Source organism: Cibotium barometz, chromosome 42 (assembly GCF_041138505.1).
Source record: "Cibotium barometz isolate CiBa-2024 chromosome 42, ASM4113850v1, whole genome shotgun sequence".
Taxonomy (NCBI): Eukaryota; Viridiplantae; Streptophyta; class Polypodiopsida; order Cyatheales; family Cibotiaceae; genus Cibotium; species Cibotium barometz.
The window spans coordinates 9,934,228-9,960,369 of record NC_141087.1 but is presented as its reverse complement, the minus strand read 5'-3'; the positions used below and the strand labels follow the sequence as shown (position 1 = coordinate 9,960,369).

Sequence of the window (26,142 nt, the reverse complement as noted above, 5' to 3'; positions counted from 1 at the left end):
GCTGCTTCTTCTGGAGCAACACATTATAGCACTGGGTTTGCCAAATGTCATAATTATATGAGCCTTCAAGCTTCTTGATGTGACGCAATGAAGAGCTCTCACCTGTGGTTGCCATAGCAATATGCAACCTGTCACAGTCAATGCCTGACTCCCTGCAAGATGTGCAAACACTGCACCAAAGCACACAGAGTGCTCACAGTTGTTCTCCCAAAGTTTATCTCCCACTGTGGAAGCACGAATGCAACTCTACTCCCACTGTATGTGATAAAATCACCAAAATCTGGTTGCTGCAGATTTAGGACAGCACCTTAAATGTGCTCTGTTCCCCTTCCAAAGTACTGTACAACAGTACTAAGTGCTCACCAATGATGTACCAAATCTGTACCGGCAAGTACAGCAGCTGAAAATGAACCTTTTCCTCACTCAAATCAATGTACAGCCATGCCAAAGTTTGCACAAAGTTGTACCAAATCTGTACCAGCAAGTACAACAGCAATAAATGCTCTCCTAGCTGTCCAAATGAGTGAAAATCAGACTTTCACAGTCCCCACCACTGCATACAACAGTCCCGAACAGAAATTGGGCAAAAGCCCCTTGACTGCAAGTGGATTTCTGAGGATTCAAGGCATAAAAGTCTTGCCTGCAGCTTTGCCAAGCTCAACAAGCATAAAATCTTGAAAAGCCCCTTTGATTCAAGATCAATTTCTGATCATACATGGTACATTAACACACATGAAGGCATCCAAAGTCTTCACAATGCTTCCCCCTGGCCACATATACATCCAATACATAAGAGCCCCTTGATTTACAGGCACATTGAGTGCTTGACAGGCATCAACACATTGCCCAAAGCATCAAATGCCAGTGCCTGCATGCAAATCAACTTAATCGGCACAAAAGCCCTTTGATTTGCACTCCAATTTCCTGCAATTTTGCCCCAAATGTGAGATTGCTCACATCATACAGCATGTATGAATGCCCAATGGCGCAATTACATCAAAAGCCCCAAATTTTGACATCCAATTTCTTGCAAATTGACTCTGATTGTGACCAATGTCACCCAATTTTGCCAATTTTGCTCAAAATTTGAGCAATTTGGCACCTGTACCTGCTCAATTGATGATTGGACATGCAAATTCCAAAAAATTGAAGCAAATATCTCAGGCAATTTCTGATTTATGTTGCAGAAAGGGGGTGTCGATGTATTTGATGACTTGTATGAAATGCTGCTTCTGTTGTGCAGGTACGGATGCTTTTACAGTAGGGCACAGGTGGGTTGCTGCAAGAGCCATAGGAGGAATCGACTGTCACAGCTGGCGATGGGTGTTCTCAATGGGCAGCTACCGTGTATATACCCGCCCGACGCCTGCGAGCACTTTTGCTTTAAGCTGCAAGGAGGCGTGAAAGCACCGGGGACGCCGACGACCTGCTATTGCCGCCGCCTTCGCCTAGTGGTGGCGGATTGTGCTCGCCCAGCCTGGCTTCGACGGGTCGCTTATAGGCGACTGGAGCTCATCAACGGAAGCGAGCTCCATGGGGATACGTAAGCGTGCCCTTTGTTACGCCTTGGCCAGCGCTACACGTGACGGGAACTTTTTGTTGGCGCCGCCTCGGCCTAATGGTTTTACGCTTTGTAGCCAGGCGTCTAAAGCCCAACGCTTTGCTGCAGCTCTTCTACAGTCGACGTGCTGACACCACACGCAGTTCTTCTCCGCCTCCGTCTAGTGGCTCTTCAATGCTGCGCACTGCCCTCGAGCTGGTTTGCAGCGCACGTGCTCCTTTTGCTGAGCACCAGAAAGCTCCTCTGCTCGTGCCAAGCTCAAGGCTCCATAGCCGAGCTTCTTCTTCGCGATGAAGATGACTCCGTACACCCGCACACACACGGACACAACCGTGGCTCTGATACCAGTTGAATGGGAGAATTAGGGTTTCATGTGAGAGACAAACACACAGAGAAGAAGGGTGAGAGAGAGAGAGAGAGAGTTGTGGGGATAAGTCAACTCAATAGAATGAGTGTGTGACTCCCCTATCACACATGTATATTTGCACTAGTACACATAGTGCACTTAGTACATTAAAAGTACTAAGTGTACTATGTACTATAACTTATGGGCTTGTACACACTACAAGGGTGGGCATAATGCCTTTACCCCAACAACATTCATATCCACATCCACATCCTCATTCGCACATGCAATTCCATATTCACATTCACATCTACATCTACATCCATATCCTCATTCGCACATCCACATCCACATTCACATTCATATATCCACATCCACATCCACATCTACATCTATATCTACATCTACATCTACATCTACATTCATACATCTACATCCACATCCACATCCATATTCACATGCATACATACACATCTATATTGATACATCCATATCCACATCCACATCCATACATCCACATCCACATCTACATTTATACATCCACATCCACATCCATATCTACATTCATACATCCACATACACATCCATATCTACATTCATACATTCACATCCACATTCATGCATCCATTTCCACATCCACATCTGCATTCATACATCCACATCTATACATACACATCCATATTCATACATCCATATCCACATCCACATCTATACATCCATATCCACATTCATATTCATACAACCACATCCACATCTACATCTACATTCATACATCCACATCCATACATCAACATCCACATCTGCATTCATACATCCACATCCATATCCACATCCATACACACATCCATATTCATACATCCACATCCACATCCACATTCTTACATCTATTTTCACATCCACATCCATATCTGCATTCATACATCCACATCCATATTCATACATCCATATCCGCATCCACATCCACATCCATACATCCATATCTACGTTCATATTCATACATCCACATCCACATCTGCATCCATACATCCACATCCATATCTACATCCATACATACACATTCATATTCATACATCCATATCCACATCCCCATTCATATATCCACATATGCCTTTACATCTATTCTTTTACAACACATCCATTCTCGCCCTATCACAACCCATATTATAGAAAAGATCAAAATTTACCATTTACCTTACAAATTGCTTGATTCCTTGTTCACGGTAGAGGCCCCCAACCAATCAATTGGTTTGGTGTGTTGATGGAGTCACCAATGGAGATTGAAGAAAGAGGGAAGCTCCAATTTCTTCAATTTGGAGAGAATTTTAGAGAATAGTAAAAATTAACATTATTTCAGCTTTTGGCATAGTATAACAAAGACTCAAGTTCTATTTATAGGAGAGGGAGGCTCTAACCAAGACCAACTGATTTCTAAAATTTTTAAATTCAGTTTGGTTGAATTTGGATCAGATTTGAACCTAGTTTGGTTTCTTTTTTATTCGGTTTGATCCAAGAGAGAGAAGAGATAAAAATATCACATTATTTTTTAGTTTAAAACTCATTCAAGCATGTGAAGTAGGTACCTCCTTGAAGGGATCCCCTTTCCTTACACATGTGTCAAAATGGAATCATTATACCCAAAATATCTCATTTTTTTAATAATACTCATAGTTTTTTACTAATAAACCTTGTACATAGTCAACTCTTCATCTTATGTGAGCATTTACTCATTTTTGGGGGCTTTTCTTTTATAACTTGGATTTATCTTCTCCCCACACATGGATTGATCTAATTGGCTCATAGGAACCTTAATTGGACCATAATCCAAAAATTTCTGAAAAACTAGACCCTTAGAAGGTCCTTTATACCCATTTTCAATTAATTCCAACTGCACATTGGAAAGTTCTTTTTGAATTTCTGTTTCAAGGGAATTCATTTTAGACACTAGGAGGATTTTTATATCCAAAAATATCTCAATTTTGGACTACCTCTCTCTAGATATTTTCTCTCTCTAGTCAAAACAGGGTAAAACAAAATCTTTCTTTTATTTCAGAGAGGGGAATAATTATAAGGTCAAAAGGGAAGATTCCTACACCTGCACACCTCAAAAAGCTGGAGGGAGGAATCTTACACTCACACTCACACACACACAAACCTACACATTAGGGTTAGGTGCAAGATGGAGAAGCTCACACAGAAAATGAGAGAGAGAGAAAGAAACCAAGAGTGTGGTAGCCACAAAATACAAGTCAACCTTGCATGTGTGTCACATCCATATAATATAGAAGTACAAAATATTATATGTAGAGTGTCCTTTCACACTTGATATCCAAGGAAAAAAACCACATGGAAAAAAGTGCCCTTGGTTAAGCCCTGTTCACACATAGCACTACCATAAGTGAGCATATGCCTACACGACAAGTGTGCTGATTTCTGAGCATTGAAGTTACCGATCTCCCCCAAAGCTTTCGCATATTACACAAGACCTGTAAATTTAGAAACTGATGTTTATTGCTAAAAACTGAGCATGAGGGAAGCCCGTAGGTGCTGTACAATGGTAAGAAGCAGAAGCAGCTGCTAAATGACCTCAACTAGATGCAAAAGAATGAGATGAACTGGAGGAAAGGGAGTCAGCCCTTATATCTGAGAATTACTATTATTACTTAGTATTTCATCCACTATCTGTGTATTTAAGACTGAAACTGAAAGTAGACTTGAACACAGATGTTTGATTGATTGATTGAAATTGTGATACAACAGGCTCCTTATATAGGAGTTCAAGAGACACGAATGAAAAGACACATCCCATGACCAATAGTCATGACTCTAGGCGAAGAGACACATCCTTTGGACGAATAGCTGCAACCATTGGGTGAAGAGTTGCAACCCTAGAGCGAAGGGGTGTGACCAGTCGTCGAAGGAGTGTGGCTCTTGATGAAGAGGCATGTCTCTAGAGTGAATAGTCGTGACCATCCGAGTGTAGGGGTCCTCTGTAATCATGTCACTTCAGTATCTGTAATCATGAGGAGACTGTATAATGAACTAAGTCACAATCGTGACATTCCCTCCCATTTAAAATAAAACCCATGTGATTAAATGAGAGTCGGTCGTCTGCCAAAGAATTCTTGGAGGAGTTGAGGATATTGTTGCATTTCTTCATCTGTCTGCCAAGTAGAATCTGACTCTTCCAAGTCCATCCACTTAACAAGAAATTCTGTAGTAATCTTCTTTCTTGTTTCTTTCTGACGAACGTCAAGAATCTTCTCAGGAACAAGAATAATATGATCATCTTCAATCTCAGGAACATAAGAAGATAACTCCGGGATAGATGAATCTCCTTGTATGTATTCCTTGAGCCAAGAGATGTGAAATGTCGGATGAATTTTTCCCCAAGATGGTGGAAGATCCAACTTATAACTGACAACTGAAATCTTCTTTATAACTTTAAATGGACCATAGAAACGCGGTCGCAACTTCGGAAAGACTGACTTTACTGTCTTATATCGATGCGGTGCAACGTAAAGCAAAACCAAGTCACCTTCTTGAAACTCAGTATGCCTTCTGTGCTTATTCGCATACTTCTGATACTTCTGCTGAACATGAATCAGTCTGTCTCAAACTTGCACAAGAATATCTTGCATTTCTTGAATCAACTGATCTGCTAATGCCACCTTATGTTGAAAAACAAAGTTTGTGGGCACAAGCGGAGTGTGACCATATGCTGCTTGAAAAGGAGTCATTCCAGTGACTGAATGCGGAGAATTATTATAAGCAAACTCCACAAAAGGCAGATATTCTTCCCAAGAAGCTAATCTTGTCTGAATATAATGTCTAAGCATTTCTTCCAAAATTTGATTTACTCTTTCTGTCTGTCCATCTGTCTGAGGATGATAAGCAGAACTGAACAAGAGATTTGTACCAAGAGATTTGAATAGGGAAGTCCAAAAATGTCCAGTAAACTTCGGATCTCTGTCAGAAACAATAGATCTTCGCAATCCATGGATTCTGAAAATATGCTGTACGAACAACGCTGCAAGATTTGGAGCAGAAACTGTCTTCTTGCAAGGAATAAAATGTGCCATTTTGGAAAACCGATCAACCACTACTAAAATTTGAGCATTGCCTTTCTGCGAACGCGGCAAAGTAGTGATGAAATCCATGCTTATGCTTTCCCATCTTTCCTGAGGAACTGGCAAAGGCTGAAGCAATCCTTGAGGAAGTTGTCGTGAAGCTTTCATAATTTGACAAGAGTGACAAGCTTTAACAAACTTAATAACATCCTGTTGCATCTGAGGCCAAAAGTATGTTGCTGATAACAGACGATATGTCTTGTTAATTCCAGGATGAGCTGCAAAGGGTACTTCATGATGCTCTTGAATAAGGAGTTTCCGCAAAGATGCATTGTGAGGAACACAAATGCGATCCAAGTAATAAAGTAAATCATCTGTAATTGTATATGCGGCAAACATATTCATTTCTGCAACAGTAGGATGAAGAGATTTGAGAGCTCGAAAGACATCTCCAAAGTCTCTATCTGTCAAATACTCATGCTTAAAACATGCAGGAATCTCCATCTGCACATTTGAGATAGCAAAGTTCGTAGCTCGAGGCATGCGGCTCAAAGCATCTGCTACCACATTCTGTAATCCAGTAACATAGAGTATCGCCATGTGAAAATTTGCCAAAAATTCAACCCATCGTCCTTGACGAGGATTCATCACTGGCTGAGTAAAGATGTAAGTCAAAGACTGATGATCTGTCTTAACCACTGAATCTGCACCAAGAAGATAATGCTTCCACGTTCTATAAGCATGAACAATTGCCAAAAATTCCTTGTCATAAACGGGATATCGCATTTGAATAGCCGAAAATTTATGACTATCAAAAGCAATAACACGATCATTCTGCATAAGAACGCCTCCAGATGCTCTATCCGAAGCATCGGTCATGACGTCAAACGGCTGAGTTGGATCCGCAATAGCCAAAACAGGCGTAGTTGTCAACGCATGCTTAAGATCATTAAAGGACTTTTCAGCTTCAAGTGACCATTGCAATTTATCTAACTTTGTAAGGGCCGTCAAAGAAGCAGCAATATCTGAGAACTTGTGAACCTTGGTGTGGTAAAAATTTGCTAATCCCAAGAAAGATCGCACATCTGAAATTGTAAGTGGCAAAGGCCAATCAACAATGACCTTTATCTTCTTAGGATCAACTGCAATACCATGTCCAGAGATGATATGTCCAAGATATTCCACATGATCTTTGAAAAACTGACTCTTCTTCTTGTTGATGTACAAGACATTTGTACAGAGTACGTCGAAGACAATCTGCAAATGCTGCTTGTGATCTGCTAAAGTCTTACTGAAGACCAAAATGTCATCCAGATAAACGATGACAAACTTATCCAAGTAAGGACCAAAGATGTCATTCATCAAAGTCATGAAAGTAGCTGGGGCATTGGTTAACCCAAAAGGAATAACCAAAAATTCATAATGTCTATACTTTGTTCTGAAAGCTGTCTTATACTCATCTCCAATTCCAATCCTGATTTGATGATAGCCTGACTTCAGATCAATCTTCGAAAATACCTTCGCACCAAGCAACTGATCAAAGAGCTCATCGATGCGAGGCAAGGGAAACTTATTCTTGATTGTCTGCTTATTAAGGGCACGATAATCAATGCAAAGTCGCATAGATCCATCCTTCTTCTTGACCAATAAAACTGGAGCACCAAAAGGACTTTTGCTTGGACGTATATGACCTTTATCCAACAACTCTGCCAATTGTCTCTGAATTTCTTGAGATTCTGAATAAGAAACTCGATAAGGAGCTCGAACTGGCGGTGGTTGTCCAGGAATTAGATCAATCGTATGATCTACAGAACGTCGAGGAGGCAATGTCGTTGGCAGCTCGTCAGGAAATAAATCCTTATAAGGTTGAAAGAAGGGCTATTGTAAATAAGAAATATCTGATGGCGAGGATTCCGATTGGTCAACTGTATTGTCTTCTGCTTCTCGCAACATAACTAAGGCAGAAGTGCTGTCGCGTTTACGCACTAAGCGTTTGACTTGCATAGCAGAAACCACAGTAATCGGCTTAGAATTAAACAGACCTCGTAATTCCATTTCTCGATGATTATGATAAAGTCGAATGGAATGATCTCGAAAGCTGATCAAAGGATCATACTCGTATAACCAAGACTATCCAAGGATCATGTCATAGTGTGACAAAGGCATAATAGAGAAATTCAGCTGATCCTGATAATCCTGAATCTGAAAATGCAACTGCTGAATTCGTTTACTGCAATGCAAGAAAGAACCATCTCCAAGTTCCACTTGGAAAACTTCCGCACTCTGCTGAGTAGGTAATCGCAACTTGCTGACGAGAGTAGTTCCCACAAAATTAGTCGAGCATCCACTATCAACAAGAACATTGATAGGATGCTGGCCAATAAATCCCAATAAGCTCAAAACTTGATTGGAAAGGTTAACAGGCACTGAAGTATGGTTGTGGGCATTTAGCATTAAAGCACTGACAACTTTAGAAACTCGCACTGCATGAACCACCTGCTTGCCTTTTTCTGGCGTAGAAGGATGATGATGTCCATGTTCACCTTCTGGAAAACATTCCATGTTGGAATTCTGGCGAGAATTACGCTTTGGGCACTCATACCACCTGTGTGGTCCATTGCAAATTGTGCAAAGACCTGAAGGGTTGGCTTGAGAGGTTGAAGGTGCCAATGTAGAGGCTTGCTGACCTGCTGAGGTATCGCGGCGAAAAGTGCGGCGATTGTTGGGTCGGCGATCTTGCCAGTTGCGTCCTCGATTCCGATTGTTGTTGTTGGAAGAGGATCCTGTTTGTGAGGCTGCTGCCTGACCTGAAAATCTAGGCCGAAAGGGCTATTGCCAAGTAGATTGCTGACCAGAGGATTGGGAATATTGAGACGCAGGTTGAGATAAATTTCCTCTGCGATTGGGCTGGGAGAAACGAGCACTGTTTGAGGACCGATTGCCAAAGAAGGATGTCCTGGGTTGTCGTCGTAAATCTCCAAGGCGCTCTACGTAGGCAATAGCAGCATCTATGGTGAGAGGGTTAAACTTCTGCACATCTTCCTGTAAGTTGGGTTCAAGCCCATCGATGAAGTTGTGTAGCTTGTCAGCGGGGCTGAGGCTCTCAATTTCCAGAGTTAAACGTTGGAACTCTGTGATATATGCGGCTGAGGATCCTGTTTGCCTCAGGCAGCGGAGAGCAGACCGCGCATGGTAGTCCGCACTGGCAGGTTCAAAGGCCTTGCGGAGGGCGCGCCGGAATTTATCCCAAGTAGGAGTGTGTTTACCATCTGCAACACGTCGTTGCCACCATAGAAGTGCTGTATCCTTGAGTAGGGAACTGGCTAAAGCAACCTTCTTGCTTTCGACCAAATCGGTATTGGTCAAATATACCTCCATTTTGAATATCCATTGGTCAAGCACGCGCTTGTCGCGGCGACCATTATAAGGGGCAGGCAGTTTGACATCGAGTTTCTTTTTTTGTGCAGCAGTTAATATTTTATAAAGAAGTTGGAGTTCTGCATTGTTTACCTCGGCAGTTGGATCTGGTTCATCTTCACTGTCTGCTACCGAAGTCTCTGAAGAAGATGGTTGTGGATCACTGGCTGGTGTGCGCGCTGGATGGGGCCGCTGCAACTGGTCGAGCCGTCTGCTGATGGTAGAGAGACTTGTCGAAAAAGTCTGCTGAAGTGTCTCCATCTGCTCGCGTAATAATGTAATGGCCTGCATTTGCTCGTCTTGTTGCTGGCCCTCTTCCTCTGAGATAGATGGCATGTTGGATCTGCTAGAGGGAGTAGCGCGGAGAAGCTGGTGAAATATGTGGTACTGCTGGAGGAGAGAGTGACAATGAATCGTCTCCTAATTCTGCTAAGAAATCGGAGCCTAACTCCGAAGGCTCGAAGTCTTCCACCTCGTCGAGAGGAGGTGTCTCTGCAGGGGTTAAGGGAGTGTAATCTGGCACTATGAGCTCGCTGTATACTCGAACCAAGGGCTGGAGCGAGATGATCCGGTTCACTGCATCCACACGGCACTTGTCCAGGAAATATGCAAGATGTGGGTACCGTCCCAAAATAAACTCGTAATGAGCAAGATGGTGTGCTGGACACGTCAAGTAGATATGCCAGATCACCCACGCCTGGAACTGAGTGGCGTGGCGGTGACTGACGTATAATAAAAAGTCCAAGGGACCTGGTACATGAACTGGAGCCGGAACAGGTTCTGCAACAGGTTCGGGTAATGGGGCGGGCTCCGGTGTGGGTGTCTCGCGAGGATTTTCGGGCAATACGGCCTCCGGGACCTCGTCTATGTACGAGATGTAAGGCGCGGGCTGATTGCTGTAGGGTTCCATTGGACACCTGGTTGAGAATGGGAATGCGTGCCAGAGTGGATAGAAGTCCCTAGCGTGGCAGAGTGGGAGAGGAGCGCACCTTCTCTCGAACGGCGTGCGAGTGAAACGAATAGGCTGGCCGGCGGATGAAGTCGTTGCGCTGGCCCCATAGTCGTCGTTTTTTTTTTTTTAATGTAACAAAAGGGTACGTGGGTTAAAAAAAAAGGGCCGCCCAAATTTATTAATGGGCTGGCCGGCTGGTCGTTTTATGAAACCGGCTGGTCGGCTGGTCGTTTTATGAAACCCACGAAGGGCTGCGTCGTTTATTAAACCCACGAAGGGGCTGCGCCGTTGATTAAACCCACGAAGGGCTGAATTATTGAATCGTAGCGCTTATGCGCTGGCGGCCAAGAGGTGCGCAGCCGTGAGGATCAGCGAAGAGGTGCCATGCGAGGAGGTGCCTTCTCGTGGTGCCATCGTGCGTGTGAAGGGGTGCGAACCCATACATGAAAGGGCACAACCCGATGAAGAGGCACACGAAGAGCTACCAGCCGGAAATCTCTGCGCACTCACCGGGTACGCCACACACACTTCTGTGCATCTGTCTTCTATATGTGAATTGAGAAAGAAGGTTTAGGTTACCTCATACTCGTAGATGCAGGTTCCATCTTTCTTCTGCTTCCATACAACGCCGGGTAGGGGAGTAGAGCGGAGAGGATGAGAGGCTCACAACCGTAGGCCCGGGAAAAAAAATTTGCTCTGATACCACTGTGAGGATTACTATTATTACTTAGTATTTCATCCACTATCTGTGTATTTAAGACTGAAACTGAAAGTAGACTTGAACACAGATGTTTGATTGATTGATTGAAATTGTGATACAACAGGCTCCTTATATAGGAGTTCAAGAGACACGAATGAAAAGACACATCCCATGACCAATAGTCATGACTCTAGGCGAAGAGACACATCCTTTGGACGAATAGCTGCAACCATTGGGTGAAGAGTTGCAACCCTAGAGCGAAGGGGTGTGACCAGTCGTCGAAGGAGTGTGGCTCTTGATGAAGAGGCATGTCTCTAGAGTGAATAGTCGTGACCATCCGAGTGTAGGGGTCCTCTGTAATCATGTCACTTCAGTATCTGTAATCATGAGGAGACTGTATAATGAACTAAGTCACAATCGTGACATTATATATTCCCCCAGAGTGCTGGTTAGCCAACTGTAGCAGGCCAACAGCAAGACAGAAGCATAAAATGCTACAAAAATGCCTAAAAATATCCAAAAAATGGTAGAAAAATGTTGAATAATCTCTGCTAAGATATGCCAAGGCAGGGCCTCATAAATGGCCAATACAAGTAGAAAAAAGGTGATGTAGACCCTCTGGAGATGATATAATCCTCTGTGTCATTCGGGAAAAGCGAGCAACTCTTCTCCATGATGCCCATGACTCCTTAGTTGGAGGCCATAGAGGTAGAAATTGGAACGGCAAAAATGAGGTGTGATGTTTAAGCCTATAAGATTTGTCAAAAAGTAAAGGTTCCACATTTGTAAAAGGATGGTTTACTTCAACCTTTACCTATCCCCGACAGACCTTTCATCGACATTTCTATGGACTTTGCAGGGCCTCTACCAACATCCACCGGATCTCGCAACACTCAGTGTACACCACAAGTGACAAGTCCAAAAGTCACTTCATGCTTGGCACTGACATGTGATAAGTGACAGGTCTGAGCCTCAAGAGTCAACACTCCAGACTCGGGACTCACGTTGTATACATGTATGCAAATTCTTAAGTGCAAATCAGGGAGTTTTTGAGTGTATCAAAGTGTTGTAAATGCTCTTGAAGATATTTTTGGCCCTTGTAAATCTCCCCTTGTATGAAATGTTCATGAAACTTTTAGGAAAAGTATGAAACGTTTATGAAACTTGGGTTACTATGGTTACACAATCATATCAGCATTGTCCTAGGGTGCTACGCTGACGTTAAGACAAAGGATACCTTTTCTTATAAGCCAAGAGCATGTTGTGAGCCCTAGTTCAAGAGACAAGTCGCCAAGCGTCATTTATGTCAAGACTCAATAGGGTAAGTCTTCTTGTACCCATGGCACAAAACTATGTAACCCTCTATGCAAGATGTAATGTTGTACAGGCTAGACCGGACACTTATTAGACCCATGGTTGGGGGTCTGGGAAGGCTGGGTTAGGGGCCAAGTCCTTGTCCAAGTCCCAAGCAAATGTGTATTGCCATGTGCAAAAGCCACATCATCATGTGGTCACTAGCAATGGCTAAGTTGGGGCTTGGTATCCACGGACACCCTAGTTTGCATACCCAAAAAGAGGCCATGGATGTGGCTCGTCAAGGGTTGTCCAGCACTCTTCAAAAGATATCCGAAAGGACCAAAAAGTGCATGAATGTGTGTGCCCCAGGCACACCCTTTCATGACCATAAAAAGGGACCAACCCTAGCCAACCCTAGCCCAAGCATGTGGCTATATATAGGGCAGATCTGGGACAAGAAAGACATCTTGTCATAGCCAACACTTGAGGAGCTCATCTCTCAGCCAAGGCAAGCAAGGGAGAATCTCTCAGCAAGGGGAGCAACGCACCATATCAAGGAAGCGCAACCAGGTCAGCCATCATCTGAAGCCGTCACTTGCACTATGCATTGTAGTGCATGGTGACAAGATGGCTCATCATCAATGCAACAATGTACAGCAGTAGAACCCTTTAGGATTTAATATTTGTCAAATGTCGTGACCCCATTGTAATCCTCAGTCCAGGATATGTCAAGCACGAGCTACGTAGGTCATTCCTCAACCTTAGAGAGTCAGTCAGTCAAAGTCCCTTAACCCACTTGGAGAGAATCATTCATGCATATAGAAGTCAGTAGAAGCCTTAGGGTTTGCATCAGAACATGTTTGCATTTTGCATATCATTCATCCCATATGCATATAGACCATCTAGATCATTGTAGAAGACTCATAATATCATCCATTATTTTTCCCATATTTTATAGCATTTATCTCGCATTTTTACCATATTATTATCAACATTATCCATTTTATGCAAGACATGATGCAATCATGTCTTGCATCTTAGGGTTTGCATCAGAACATGTTTGCATTTTGCATATCATTCATCCCATATGCATATAGACCATCTAGATCATTGTAGAAGACTCAAAATATCATCCATTATTTTTTCCATATTGTATAGCATTTATCTAGCATTTTTACCATATTATTATCAACATTATCCATTTTATGCAAGACATGATGCAATCGGCCAGCTTTCAGCCAGCCGACCTGCTCATGAGAGGCATATAAATAGCCTAAGCATTGCATTCATTCATTCATCTCATAATCATTGGAGTCAAGTGTTTCCCTTCAACACAAGGAACATCTACGCATGAAGCATTCAGCCCTACATCAACACAACGCAGCATCCACAGCATTCAGCCAGTAGAAGCATATCACTACCTTGCATTTTCAGCATACATACAGTTTTCAGCATTCACTCACATCATCATTTTGCTACAGCCCTACCGGTGAAGGTAAAACGCATTCATTCATTCATTTTCAGCATATATTCACAGCCTAGAACAGTCCCAATCAGCCTCTTCTCTCAGCCTCAAATTTGCAGCCTTCCTAGATTCCATAAGAAGAGTGCGTAGGCTTGAGATCGGTCATCATTGGTGCTTCAACAACCATGTATAGTTCAACCCGACTCTTGGTCTTTCAAAGGTCTTGCGTTTGGCTTGTCTATAGTCCAAAGTCAATCCTCATTCATTCTCTTCAGAGATAATAAAGCAAATACTCCTAGCAATGGGAGGGGACCCTTTAGTGGGTAATTTGGGACCCAATAAAGTGTTCAGATCTCTCTCTCTCTCTCTCTCTCTCTCTCTCTCTCATCTCTTAAAGCTTGAAGTGATAAAAGTGGATTGCTAAAGACTTGCGAAACTCAAGATAAAGAAGGCAGTGTGAGACTTGTGTGACAAGATCCTTCATTACGCATAATTCCGTTGCATGTTACATTGGTATCAGTTCAGCTACATCCTAGCGTGAGAGTATCCTTGGATGGTCATACTTCGCTCCGGCACGACCACCGACTTCAGTAACATGTCTACATAGGAGAGTACACATCAGCAGGAAGACATCTCCCCCGAAGGAGACCTTGCCCTTCTGCTTACTATAGGAACCATAGCTCTACTCCGAGCACAAAACCAGCTTCTTATGGAGCGTCTCCAACTCTTGGAAGCAACAGTAGCAAAACCCAGTCCTCCAGTTACGCCCGACTTCGTCACCCTCTTCTTTCGGATGGAACAACAAAGACGAGAGGATCAAGCAAGACGGCCGGAAGAAAAAGGAAACAGACGAGACTATGAGGAAGCCCAACGCAGGATTGACGAAGACCGACATCAGGCTAAACTCGCCGCTCAGGAGCACCAAGAAGAGCTCAATCGAGAGCGCATGTTACTCGAACACCAACGGGAAAAGTATCAGCAACCTCTCTTCAATTTCCCCACCCATAGGTGCCACCAGCTAGAATCCCGTGACATCAACCACAATCATCCGAACTCAATCGAATTTTAGTAAGCATGATGGTAATTGTGATCGTTTAGCTGTAAATCAATTTATTCATCAGTTTAAAGCTTATTTTCCATTGGCAAAGCTAAGAAACCCTCAAGACAAAGTCCACGTAGCGGCTCCCCACCTCACGGGTGAGGCAATCACTTGGCAGCATTGGTCTAGTCTCCATACAGACCACATCACAAGTGTCAGAGCTTTTCGCTAGGATACCTTTGTCCATGACCTTAAGACCAGATTTCTCCCTCCCCAGTATTTGACCAACCTGGCATATGAGTTCTATGGACTCAAACAGAACGGGTCCCCCGTGCTTCAGTTTTCCGGTAAGGTTATAACTTTAGCACAACAGTTAGGGTTATCTGAGCAGGCCAAGATGGATCAATTCATTCGTGGATTAGATCCTAACATCCGGTTCACAGTTCGTAGCACATAAGACCAGGCTTTGACTCTCGCTCAAAATGAAGAAATGAAAATGAACGGAAGCAAGCCTTAACAACCGCAGTCTAGCACCAAACCCCAACCGGGGAAGGGTACTCCGTCTTCTAAAGACGCTAAGACAGACAACAGTCCTAGCTCTAGTTCGGAAGTAAGGAACCCAAGCCTAAGAAAACCCTTGAGGAAAAGGCTTAAGCAGGCATCACTAGAGGATATCTTCCTCCAGAGGAGCAAAGAAAGTACCAGTTAAACAACAGATGTTTTTTCTGTCATGCCATTGGGCATGGTAAGAAGGATTGTCAAAAATGGCAAGCGAAGCAAGCCTCCAAAGAGCCTTCTGCCACAAGTGAGCATCTCCCGCTCCTCCAGAACCGCCTACTACCACCAATGCGATTCAGCTCTTACCTTCTATGCATCCCATGCCATCCATGGTGCTTGATACACTAAGTAGGAGGGTGAGGCTACAACTGTTGGTCATGTCCACTCCCGGCTAGTTCAGGTGTGAACCCAACTTACTCACGGACACTTTTTCCCTGTGACTGGACAGGTTTTTTCCCCGTGTGAGCACACTTATGTGTGTTGGGCACTTCGCCCTAGGCTTTTTCGTACTCACTTGTACTTTTATTTCACATCATTATTGAGTACATCTTTTCCAGCACATGTTTCTCTGTGCTTGAGGTTGTGTGTGTGTGTGTGTGCAGGCTAGTTGCCCTCCTACCCAACATTGGTATCAGAGCCTGGTTAGGGTTAGGGTTAGGGTAAGGGTTACACCCTGCTGCCCCCCAACATTAGGGTTAGGGTTTTCCCCCTGCTGCCCTTCAGCCTTGAGCTTCAGCCTTGAGCTTCAGCCTATTGCATACTTTAGACATGCCACACTATCTCTCTAGCTGGATCTGCCCGTACTCTCTCTGCTAAGTACTGCTTTGTTGTACGACGGTGCCTGTACCGCCACCGCCTATCAAATCCGCGTGCGCCGCCGCCGCCGCTCAGATCTGCGTTCGCAGCTGTCGCCTCTTGCAATAGCGCTGCCTGCATCATACGTCGTCCATCGCCACTGCATCGTCGTCGCCTGCCCACCATCGCCTATACGGTGCTGATCAACTTCAAATCTGGCGCCACCCTGTACCTGCGCCTTGTACCGCCGTCTCAGATCTACACGCCCCTGCCTTAGATCTACCTGCCTATTGTACCTGCTGCCCAACTGCAACTCCAAGATTTCAGGTTTGTGGGATTTGCAAATTTTTGACCAGTTGAAATCTCAGATCTGCCTATTGAAATTTGGGGCTTTTTACCACTGAGCCTACAATTGCAACATTGGCACACATTGGCATTGATTTCAACAGATTTGGTGCACAATTGCACTAGAAATTTGGGGATTTTGCAAAAATTGGCACTATTTACAGGCAATTTCGGGTGTTACAGGCACATTTACTTGGCATTGGGACATTTCCCCCAATTTTTTGGGACATTACAGCATTTGGTGCAGGTGACAATTGCTTTAGCAGCTTTATAGGTGCTCATCCGATTTAGATTTGGTCTAATTGGCTACCTAAAAATTAGGGCTTTTCTACACTGAGCCCAATTTTGGAGCATTCGACCAACTTACCTTTGATTTTGCCAGGATTTGTGCACTTGCAGCTTTTACAGGTGTTAGCTGATCATGTTTTTCACGGCACATGTATACATTTGTGGTTTGCTGCAATATATGTATGCCATTGTGGACACTTTGACAGATTTGCATCATCGTGCAGTACACTTGCAGATTTGGGACATGCATATGTATTTCTCATGGTGAAGGAGTTTCCTTTCAGTCCATTGATCATCCTGCTATTTATCTCCCGCATTCTTACGGTTTTGCTGGGCATTGCCTAACGTGGTGACTTGTGACAGATTTGTTGTGTTATCATGGCCAACAGTAATAATGACCTCTTTGGAATGCTCTCTCAAGAGGACAAGCTCAACAGGGATAACTACCCTATGTGGGCTTATATGATGCATCATGTATTGGTTGCCAAGAATATATGGCTATATGTGGATGGCATTGAGGAGCGTCCTCTTGCACCTGCTCCAACGGAAGGTGAAGTGATTCCCACTCACCCTCCTTCAAGTCCACCTCCTCGTCCTCCTACTCAGCAGCAGCGTACTTGGGATGCTAGGGATGCTCAGGCCCATGCGTTGATTGCTCTCTCGTGCCGCAGGCATATAATTCCGCACATTCGTTCCTGCACCACTGCAAAGGGTGCTTGGGATACCTTGGCGGCATTGTATTCAAGTCGCAATGAGACTCGTGTAGCTTACCTTCGGGGCAAGCTTGAGACTGACCGCATGCTTGAAGGTGACTCTATTGATCAATACCTTACGCATGTGAAAGACCTACGAGCGCAACTCATTAACATTGATGAGGTCTTGACAGATGGCTATCTTGTTCAGACAGTTTTGCGTAATTTGCCTGACTCTTATCAGACATTTGGCACCACTTTGCGGTTGTTAGCTGGCAATGCACCTAATGCGGTCACTTTTGACAACCTTGTGGCTCTCTTGCTCAATGAAGAGCAATCTCGTTCCAACATGAACAACATGATGTCTGCTGAGTCAGCAATGGCTTCTCCGTTTTGTGGGAATAGATCTGGGCCTAAACCTAGCCCATCAGATCCTCCCAAGATAGAGGACAACCTGAAAAGAAAAGGCATTGTAATTATTGCAGGAAAACAAGGCACACCATAGAGGAATGCAGGAAGCGTATTGAGAGTGAAAAAAGAAGAAGCTGGCACTTCTTCCACAGGTGCAGATCAGGCCAATTTGACTACACATGTATCAACCTTGACCCTTACATCTTCATCACCTGCAAAGATGTCTTCTAATGCCGTTGCTTTTGATGACTATGCTCTATAGTCTGTACTCCTTGATATGCATTGTCTGGCAGATGCATTTCAAGGGGGCATTTTACTTGCCTACATGCAGTTGGTGATGCCTCATGGTCACTTATGCTTGTTGACCCTTATGCTTGTCTATGCTAGACGCTTTCTCTTATGTGATGTCTACTGGAGATGCCTTTTATGCTGTTTTTCCCTTGCAACGGGATTGTTTCTACAGTGTTGACATTGTCACTTTCTCACATGTGAAGTTTACTAGGAGTGCCTTTTACACACTTGGCCAGTGTTGGCTTGCTCTCATGGTTTTGACATATCACAAGTATACTATTCATTGTGGGATTATGCATCTTTACACTTGCCATACATGCCATTGATCATGGCATCGCTGAGAGTTTACCCATCCTCTCATAACATTGGCTGATGCCCGCCTCGAGCCCCCACTTTTTCTCCCCATTTTCAGCTTTTCCCATTGCTGAATTTTTACTTTTATCAAACCTACCATTGCTGATTTTTCCTCATCGGATCCTCCATTGATGAGTTTCCCTCTTACAGTTTACATTGCATGTCTCACAGGCATGACTTCTAGATCCTGTTGCCTTTACACATGCGTATATCTGCTACCTCTTCTTATGCTTATCGCTCGTGCAGTTACAGAGCATTGATGTGGATTACATGCAGTTCAACTTGGCATTTGGATACTTGACTTCAGGGGGGTATTATGCGATGCTTCTTGATTTGATGCAGTTGATGTCCACATGATCTTTGACATGCATTTCAGGTGATGCGTTTATGTACTACTGTGGTCTAGCATTAGCACTATGACATTGGGGATTCTCCTTTTCCCCGTCATATAGTGCTTGCTTTTCCCATTGGCACTGCAGTTCACTCTTACCGTGGAGCATAGTGCAGGGCAGCATTCACACAACTTTATCACCCTGCTGCTACCCGTTCACACCGTTCACTTGAGGGGGGTTTGTTGGTCATGTCCACTCCCAGCTAGTTCAGGTGTGAACCCAGCTTACTTACGGGAACTTTTTCCCTGTGAATGGTCACAAGTTTTTTCCCCGTGTGAACACACTTATGTGTGTTGGGCACTTAGCCCTATGCTTTTCTGTAACATGCAACGGAAGCATTCGTATTGGAGGATCCTGTCACACAAATGCTCACACCGTCTTCTGTAGTTTCGCGAGTTTAGCAATCCACTTTAAGACTTCAAACTTTTAAGAGATATGAGAGATCTATCCCGTTACCGAGGTAGTATTTGCTTTATTATCTTTAAAGAGACTGACGGTGTGACTGACGATAAGCCAAACGCAAGACCTCTAAAGACCAAGTGTTGGGCTGAACTGTACACTGCTGTAGAAGCACCAAAGATGTCCAATCTCGAGCCTATGCACTCTTCCCAATGGAATGAGAAGGGGATGCAAAGCTGTGGCTGAGAGAGGGGCTGTTTGGGACTGTTCTAGACTGAGTATGAATGCTGTAAATGAATATGAATGCTGCGTTTTACCTTCACCAAGTGGCTGGAGCAAAACGATGAGATGATGAATGCTGAAAACTGTATGGATGTAGAAAACGCTAGATGAACTACTGGCTGAATGCTGAACTGATGCGTTTTGCTGATATAGAAGTGTTGAATTGGCTACAGGAGACTAACGCTGAGGGCTGGTGGCTGAAACTGCAATCGCTTTGCTCCTTGTGCTGAAGATGCCAAGCGCTTGAATGCTCAATGCTGATTGATGATTGAATGAATGGCTGAATATGCTAGGGCTCTATTTATATGGACCACAAGAGCCAATCGGCTAGCTACAGAGCTGGCCGTCTGCTCATGTCCACATTAAATGCATAAAATATATATAAAATGCTGAAAATGATGAAAATTTTACCAAAAAATTCCTGATAAATACTAGATGATATATGGGGTGTTTACCATGGCCTAGATGCAATGGATGAATGATGTGCAATATGCAAAATGCTTTCTGATGCAAACCCTAAGGTTTCTACTAATTGTATATGCATGAATGCGTCTCTTTAAGTGGGTTAAGGGACTTAGACTGACTGACTGACTGACTTGCTATGGTTGAGAATGACCTACGTAGCTCGTGCCTGACTTATCCTGGACTGAGGATTACAATGGAGTCACGACGTACGACAAATATCATCCTGAATGGTACTAATACTGTTACAATGTTGCATTGATGATGATGAGCCAATTTGTCACCATGCACTACAATGCAAAGTGCACGTGACATTTTTAGTACTCACTTGTACTTTTATTTCACATCATTATTGAGTACATCTTTTCCAGCACTCACATTTCTCTGTGCTTGAGGTTGTGTGTGTGTGCAAGCTAGCTGCCCTCCTACCCAACAACAACCACATAGAGAAGCCTCATCCAACCTTGTGGCTCTGCCAAGGGCCACCAGTTCATAGTTCTTTTTGACATGGGCTGTTCTGAGGACACCATCTCTCCCCAGTTGGCTACCAACATGAGCTGTATCTTAGTGCCCTATCATACCTGGTCTCCGCACCCACATATCTCAATGGGCACAACACTTTTCTTTTCAGGTTCAAAAGGCCTCATTCCAACGAGATTTCCTTGTCTCTCCCCTTTTGGGATGTGACATGATCTTGGAATTCCAGTGGTTTCGTCAGTATAAACCTATTCCCAATTGGGGGCCCGGACAACTTTATTATCTCTAAAGTTTTCCTAAGCCTGTCATGATTCATGGAGATAGGAGCATTCTTGGCATTCCTATGATTTCTTATCTCCAGGCCCGACGAGCTATCCGCAAGGGAGCGGAAGGAGCATCGATTTATGCTCAGATGACTTCTATCTCAACGATAACAGCTGTCTCATCTTCTTCTTCAGTCCCTCAATTGGAAGATCTCCTTTGATCTCCCACCCAATTTCCCACCGTCTCATCTTGAGGATCATCATATCGATTTGGTCCCTAGGGCAGAACCTCCTAGCAAGTTTCCCTATCGTCTTTCCAAGACTTTCAAGGGCAAGCTAGAACAGCAGTCAGTACTCAAACATTTGAAACCTGTTCCTTATGGACGCGTTTTCATAGTCAACACAGACCACCAAGCACTTAAGTGGCTCCGGACAATGCCAAGTGCCCAGTGGAGTGATCAGCACACCAAATGGAGTCAGCTCTTCCAATAGTTTGGAGGACTAAACAAGTACATACCTGGCAAGCATTACCCAATGGCCGATGCTCTTAGTAGAAAGACCCGCATCCAGACCATGCAAGAGTCTACCATTCTCGAAATCACTGGGAAAGACTTAGATAGCATGAAAGATCAGTATGTCGATTTCCCTGAGTTTGGTACTCTAATACAGTTTGGCTCTCGCCTATGAGCTAGCCATTACTCAGTGCAGAACGATTGGCTATTCTACAAGAACCACCTCTGTGTCATTCGGAGAAAGCGAGGCTCTTTTCCATGATGCCCATGACTCCATTGTTGGGGGACATTGAGGTATCAAGAGTACCCTCGAGAAATTGAAACAGTCCTTTATTGGCCAAAAATGAGGCGTGATGTTTATTCACATGTTCAAGACTGTAAGATTTATCAAAAAGTTAAGATTCCACATACGCCTTCAATGTTCTCCAGTCATACTGTCATGACCAGCAATCCAAATGGGAATATTATCTTCCATTGGTCCAAGCCTCTTGAACGATACTCATTCATCCAATGTCAAACGGACTCCCTATATGAGGCAGCCTTTGGTCATCGTTTCTCTTCTCTTTTGATGAGAATGGTGTCTCCATCTCTTGAGGCTAACAAAACGACAGAAGCATTTTTCGAAATCATTGAGTCAGTTAAAGACCACTTGACCAAAGCACAGGAAGCTTATGGCAGACAGGCAAATAAGTCAGTGAAGATAAAACGCATTCATTCATTCATTTTTAGCATATATTCACAGCCTAGAACAGTCCCACTCAGCCCCTTCTCTCAGCCTCAAACTTGCAGCCTTCCTACATTCCATTGGAAGAGTGCATAGGCTTGAGATCGGTCATTATTGGTGCTTCTACAGCCGTGTACAGTTTCAGCCTGACTCTTTATCTTTCAAAGGTCTTGAGTTTGGCTTGTCTACAGTCCAAAGTCAGTCCTCATTCATTCTCTTCAAAGATAATAAAGCAAATAATCCTATCAATAGGAGGGGACCCTTCAGTGGGTAGTTTGGGACCCAGTAAGGTGTTCAGATCTATCTCTCTCTCTCTCATCTCTTTAAGTTTGAAGTGATAAAAGTGGATTGCTAAAGACTCGCGAAACTCAGGATAAAGAAGGCGGTGTGAGACTTGTGTGACAGGATCGTTCATTACACATAATTCCGCTGCATGTTACAGACGCTCATCAAGGAGCATAACGCTCAGCTCCGGGGCATCCAGCAGGCCTAAAACGCAGCCAGCAGCAAGACAGTTTTAGCACATGCAAGGTGGCCAGAACTGCATCAAAATGCACCTATTCACGGGCGGCCAGAGCAGCAGGTCAGGGCAGCATTCAGGGGCAGCAAACTCAGCCCAAGGGGCAGCCATATTCAGCCCAGAACAGGTCGCGTACAGTCCCAGTCAAGTTCAGTCCCGTGGGCCAATCTTGTACTCGTTCTCTTGCAAGCAATAAAGCAAACACACCAATAAGGTGGGGGCCCTTGAGAGGGTGGATTGGGACCCAATCTGGTGATTCAGTTTTGCGATTCAGTTTTTAAGCATCATTTTCTTATCATTAAAACGCTTCCGCAAGCAAGTGCACGCAGCAAGGGCATGTCATAGCTTTGGACAGCCACAAGCAGTCAGGCATTTAAACTCCTTATCCTGTCTATGATAAGAAGTTAATGTCTATTCAGGCATTTAAACTCCTTAATGGCAATTGTCAATGCACACACTACCTTCTTGGAGCCGATTCAATCGGAAAGACATACCATCACTCCTTAAAATACATCTCAACTCAGTCTGTCAATGCACGGCACGCCCAATCGGTGGAGTTTTTAGCCAATTTTCACATAGCTAACAAATATGTTCCGAGACTCGAAAATGTGGTATAGCAAATGCTCGCAGTCGTCTCCCTCGTGCTTCCACAATAACTGTATCTATGATTTCTATGGAGATTCAATCGTCTTTTAAGTGACAATTCAAAGATGATGAAAACTTTGCAAAGTGTTATGTAGAATTCACCATCTTCTACCTCAAAAGCAAGGATACACGAAGCATATTCATTACTATACTATCTGGATCGCATATGTGTTCCACGTTATCCTTCTGTTCTCAGATTATTGATCAAAGAACATCACAAACCGCAACTTATTCCAAGCCTTGGATAAAACACGATGTGATTAAAATGTTTATTGCATGTTCACTGCATCTAGCACACCAAATGTGCCATTGCAAATCTCCCATCTCTGGCATGAGCCTGGCCGCCAGTCACCTGTAGGGGGGGACTATGACTGGTACTGCTACAATACGATGGTGAGACCTGAAGGGCTAGTCCTCCCCCATCCTCCTCATAAGCCCTGATCCCTCAAGCCTCCGTGGCCCAAATGAAAGATGGGAAAGTATTAGTATACGTGCACCCACTACGCTTGGGTGGCACATGGAGGTATCTGTATTATAAGTGCAGGTTTTGGGAACCCTAGTCCAACGACCAAATGAGGGTAGACCAGGGTAGGTTAGGCAATCATTCTACCGCCTGGTATGGCTGAACACCTGCTGCTGCACTTGTAAAGAGCCTGCCCTTAGCAGAGGCTGCCCACCTGTCTTCAGGAACACTTCCACAATCTTGCTAATGATGACCATGGACTGGATGTGCGTCACATTCTCCCCAAGCCATGTATTGTAATAGGCATTCAACAAAAGAGTTGACCAACTGAACTCTTAGCCACTTGATGCAATGAGGCCTCCATTGAAGCTATAAGTTCTTTACAGAATCTTAAATTCTGCCCTCGGGACTTGTCAACACGAGAACCTGCAACTGTTATCCTCTGACTAAGCACCTGGTCGAGCACCTCCTGATGAAGCACTTCCAGCTCATGACTCATAACAATAGTTTGCTGCTCCTCACAATCTCTCACTAGAATTTGCATCTACCTGCTCAGACCACCAATATCTACCATCTCCCTGTATGACTAGAAGCTTTGTCCTCCTAGTAAGGGATATGGTTCCATGCACATTTTGAAAGATAATCTTTCCCCTTTCAAGATTCACATATTAGGAGTTTAGTGTTTGACTTGGTGATTTATCTACCTTCATAGGATTTAGTCCCCATCATCTACCCACATTGCACAATGGCGCATGGCTCATCCATAGAGTTCACTTGGACAGGGCATAGATGGCTACTTTCTCAACACAACCAGATGGACTGCTAAGCCAGATTATCCCGATGAATTCCTTTGCTCAAATCATCCAAATTACATGACAAGACCGTACAAGGGTCCTCAATCACAGAGGGCTGACAGCTATGCGATATAGGAAAACAAGCACGAGTAGTCTACCATGTGGTTGACGGTGCAGATTGAATGTATGGTCTTACTTTTTCTCCTTTCAATCACTTCAAGATTGAATATAAGGTCATACTCTTCTACAGAGTGTAATGCATTTGTTTAGTGATAGGCACATCCAACTGCTGAAACCCCTCCATGATCGGCCACTACTTCGTGAGCACGTTTTGAAAGATAATGTTTCCCCTTGCAAGATAGTTTAGTGTTTGACTTGGTGATTTATCAACAGCTACCTTCATAGGATTTAGTCCCCATCATCTACCCACATAGCACGATGGCACGTGGCTCATCCACAGAGTTCACTTGGACAGGGCAATACTAGAGGGCTCCTTTATCAACACAACCAGATAGACTGCTAAGCTGGATTATCCCGATGAATTCCTTTGCTCACATCATCCAAATTACATGACAAGACCGTACAAGGGTCCTCAATCACAGAGTGCTGAAAGCTATGCGAGATAGGAATACAAGCATGAGTAGTCTACAGTGTGGTTGACGGTGCAGATTGAATGTACAGTCCTACTTTTGCTGCTTTTAATCACTTTAAGATTGAATATAAGGTTATACTTTTTCTACAGAGTGTAATGCATTTATCTAGTGATAGGCACATCCGACTGCTGCAACCCTTTCATAATCGGCCGCCACTTCGTGAGCTGTAGACCGCACACTTCAACCATCTTCCCCTCTTTCACTCGAAAGGTTTTACCTCCATGATCGGCTGACACATTGTGAGCTGTAGACAAGCGGGGTTTGGGTTTGAACTCCGGCACCCCCTTAAAATTCAAGCCCCTTACAACTGGGCTACACGAAGACAACATGTTCATGCATGATGACTGAGCTTAGGTTTTACCTGCGAGGCGGCCCTAGTCAATCCAGCATGCCGTGATTCAATGGCAAGCGCTCTGCTGTTGAGAACTCTTAGTGTTTCTTCCGAAAGCCATGGTTTCCGTGATGCTGTGGTGACAGAAGGACAATTAATTAGGGGAAAGAAAAAGCGGACACAAAAGCGCAGGGACCGTAGCTATGACAAAGGTCTTACCAGCACTTGAGAAACGGCGAGCAGTTGCAGATAAGCTCCGAAGGGGCCCTTTGGCGGAGTCTCCTCTGGATGCAGCAAGGCGAGCTCGCTGAACGAGACCAAGCCAGACCCGCCACTTCATCCCCTTCGCTGGTGTAGCGCACGTATGTACATTCTCACGGTTGTTTTGAAGGGACGAAGATGATATGCTAGCTTGCTTAGTGATGACATTAATGTTGTTTTCAAACTTAAGCATATGGTGCCCTACTTACATTCTCAGAGTTGTTTTGAAGGGACAAAGATGATACTTACATTTTGAAGGGACAAAGATGATATGCTAGCTTTCCCAGTGATGACATTAATGTTGGTTCCAATATGCAAAGCACTAAGCTGTAAGGAAAGAAAATCGACTTTTGGTTCCAATATGCAGAGCACAGTTGTTTTGAAGGG

At 44.0% G+C, this 26,142-nt stretch overlaps 2 protein-coding genes across 5 annotated transcripts in view; both read right to left on the bottom strand.

Moving 5' to 3' along the window:
* Positions 1-25,938, bottom strand: part of LOC147614148 (peptide chain release factor 1, mitochondrial-like) — a 72,796-nt gene extending 46,858 nt beyond the window's left edge. The window contains exons 1-2 of one of the 4 annotated variants that reach the window (XM_086780687.1): positions 25,714-25,938; positions 25,525-25,628 (exon numbers count right to left, since the gene is read on the bottom strand). In XM_086780687.1, the coding sequence (XP_086636813.1) occupies positions 25,525-25,628; positions 25,714-25,834 (225 nt within the window). In that variant the 5' untranslated portion in view covers positions 25,835-25,938. The remainder of the gene's footprint in view (positions 1-25,524; positions 25,629-25,713) is intronic. The other 3 variants (XM_086780688.1, XM_086780685.1, XM_086780686.1) reach the window with 3 other exon arrangements.
* LOC147614149 (uncharacterized) lies at positions 8,149-9,776 on the bottom strand. The gene has a single exon (XM_086780410.1). It carries the CDS (start codon positions 9,725-9,727, stop codon positions 8,804-8,806), a length of 924 nt encoding a protein of 307 aa, XP_086636536.1. The 5' UTR covers positions 9,728-9,776; the 3' UTR covers positions 8,149-8,803.
* Positions 25,939-26,142: the final 204 nt, after the last annotated feature.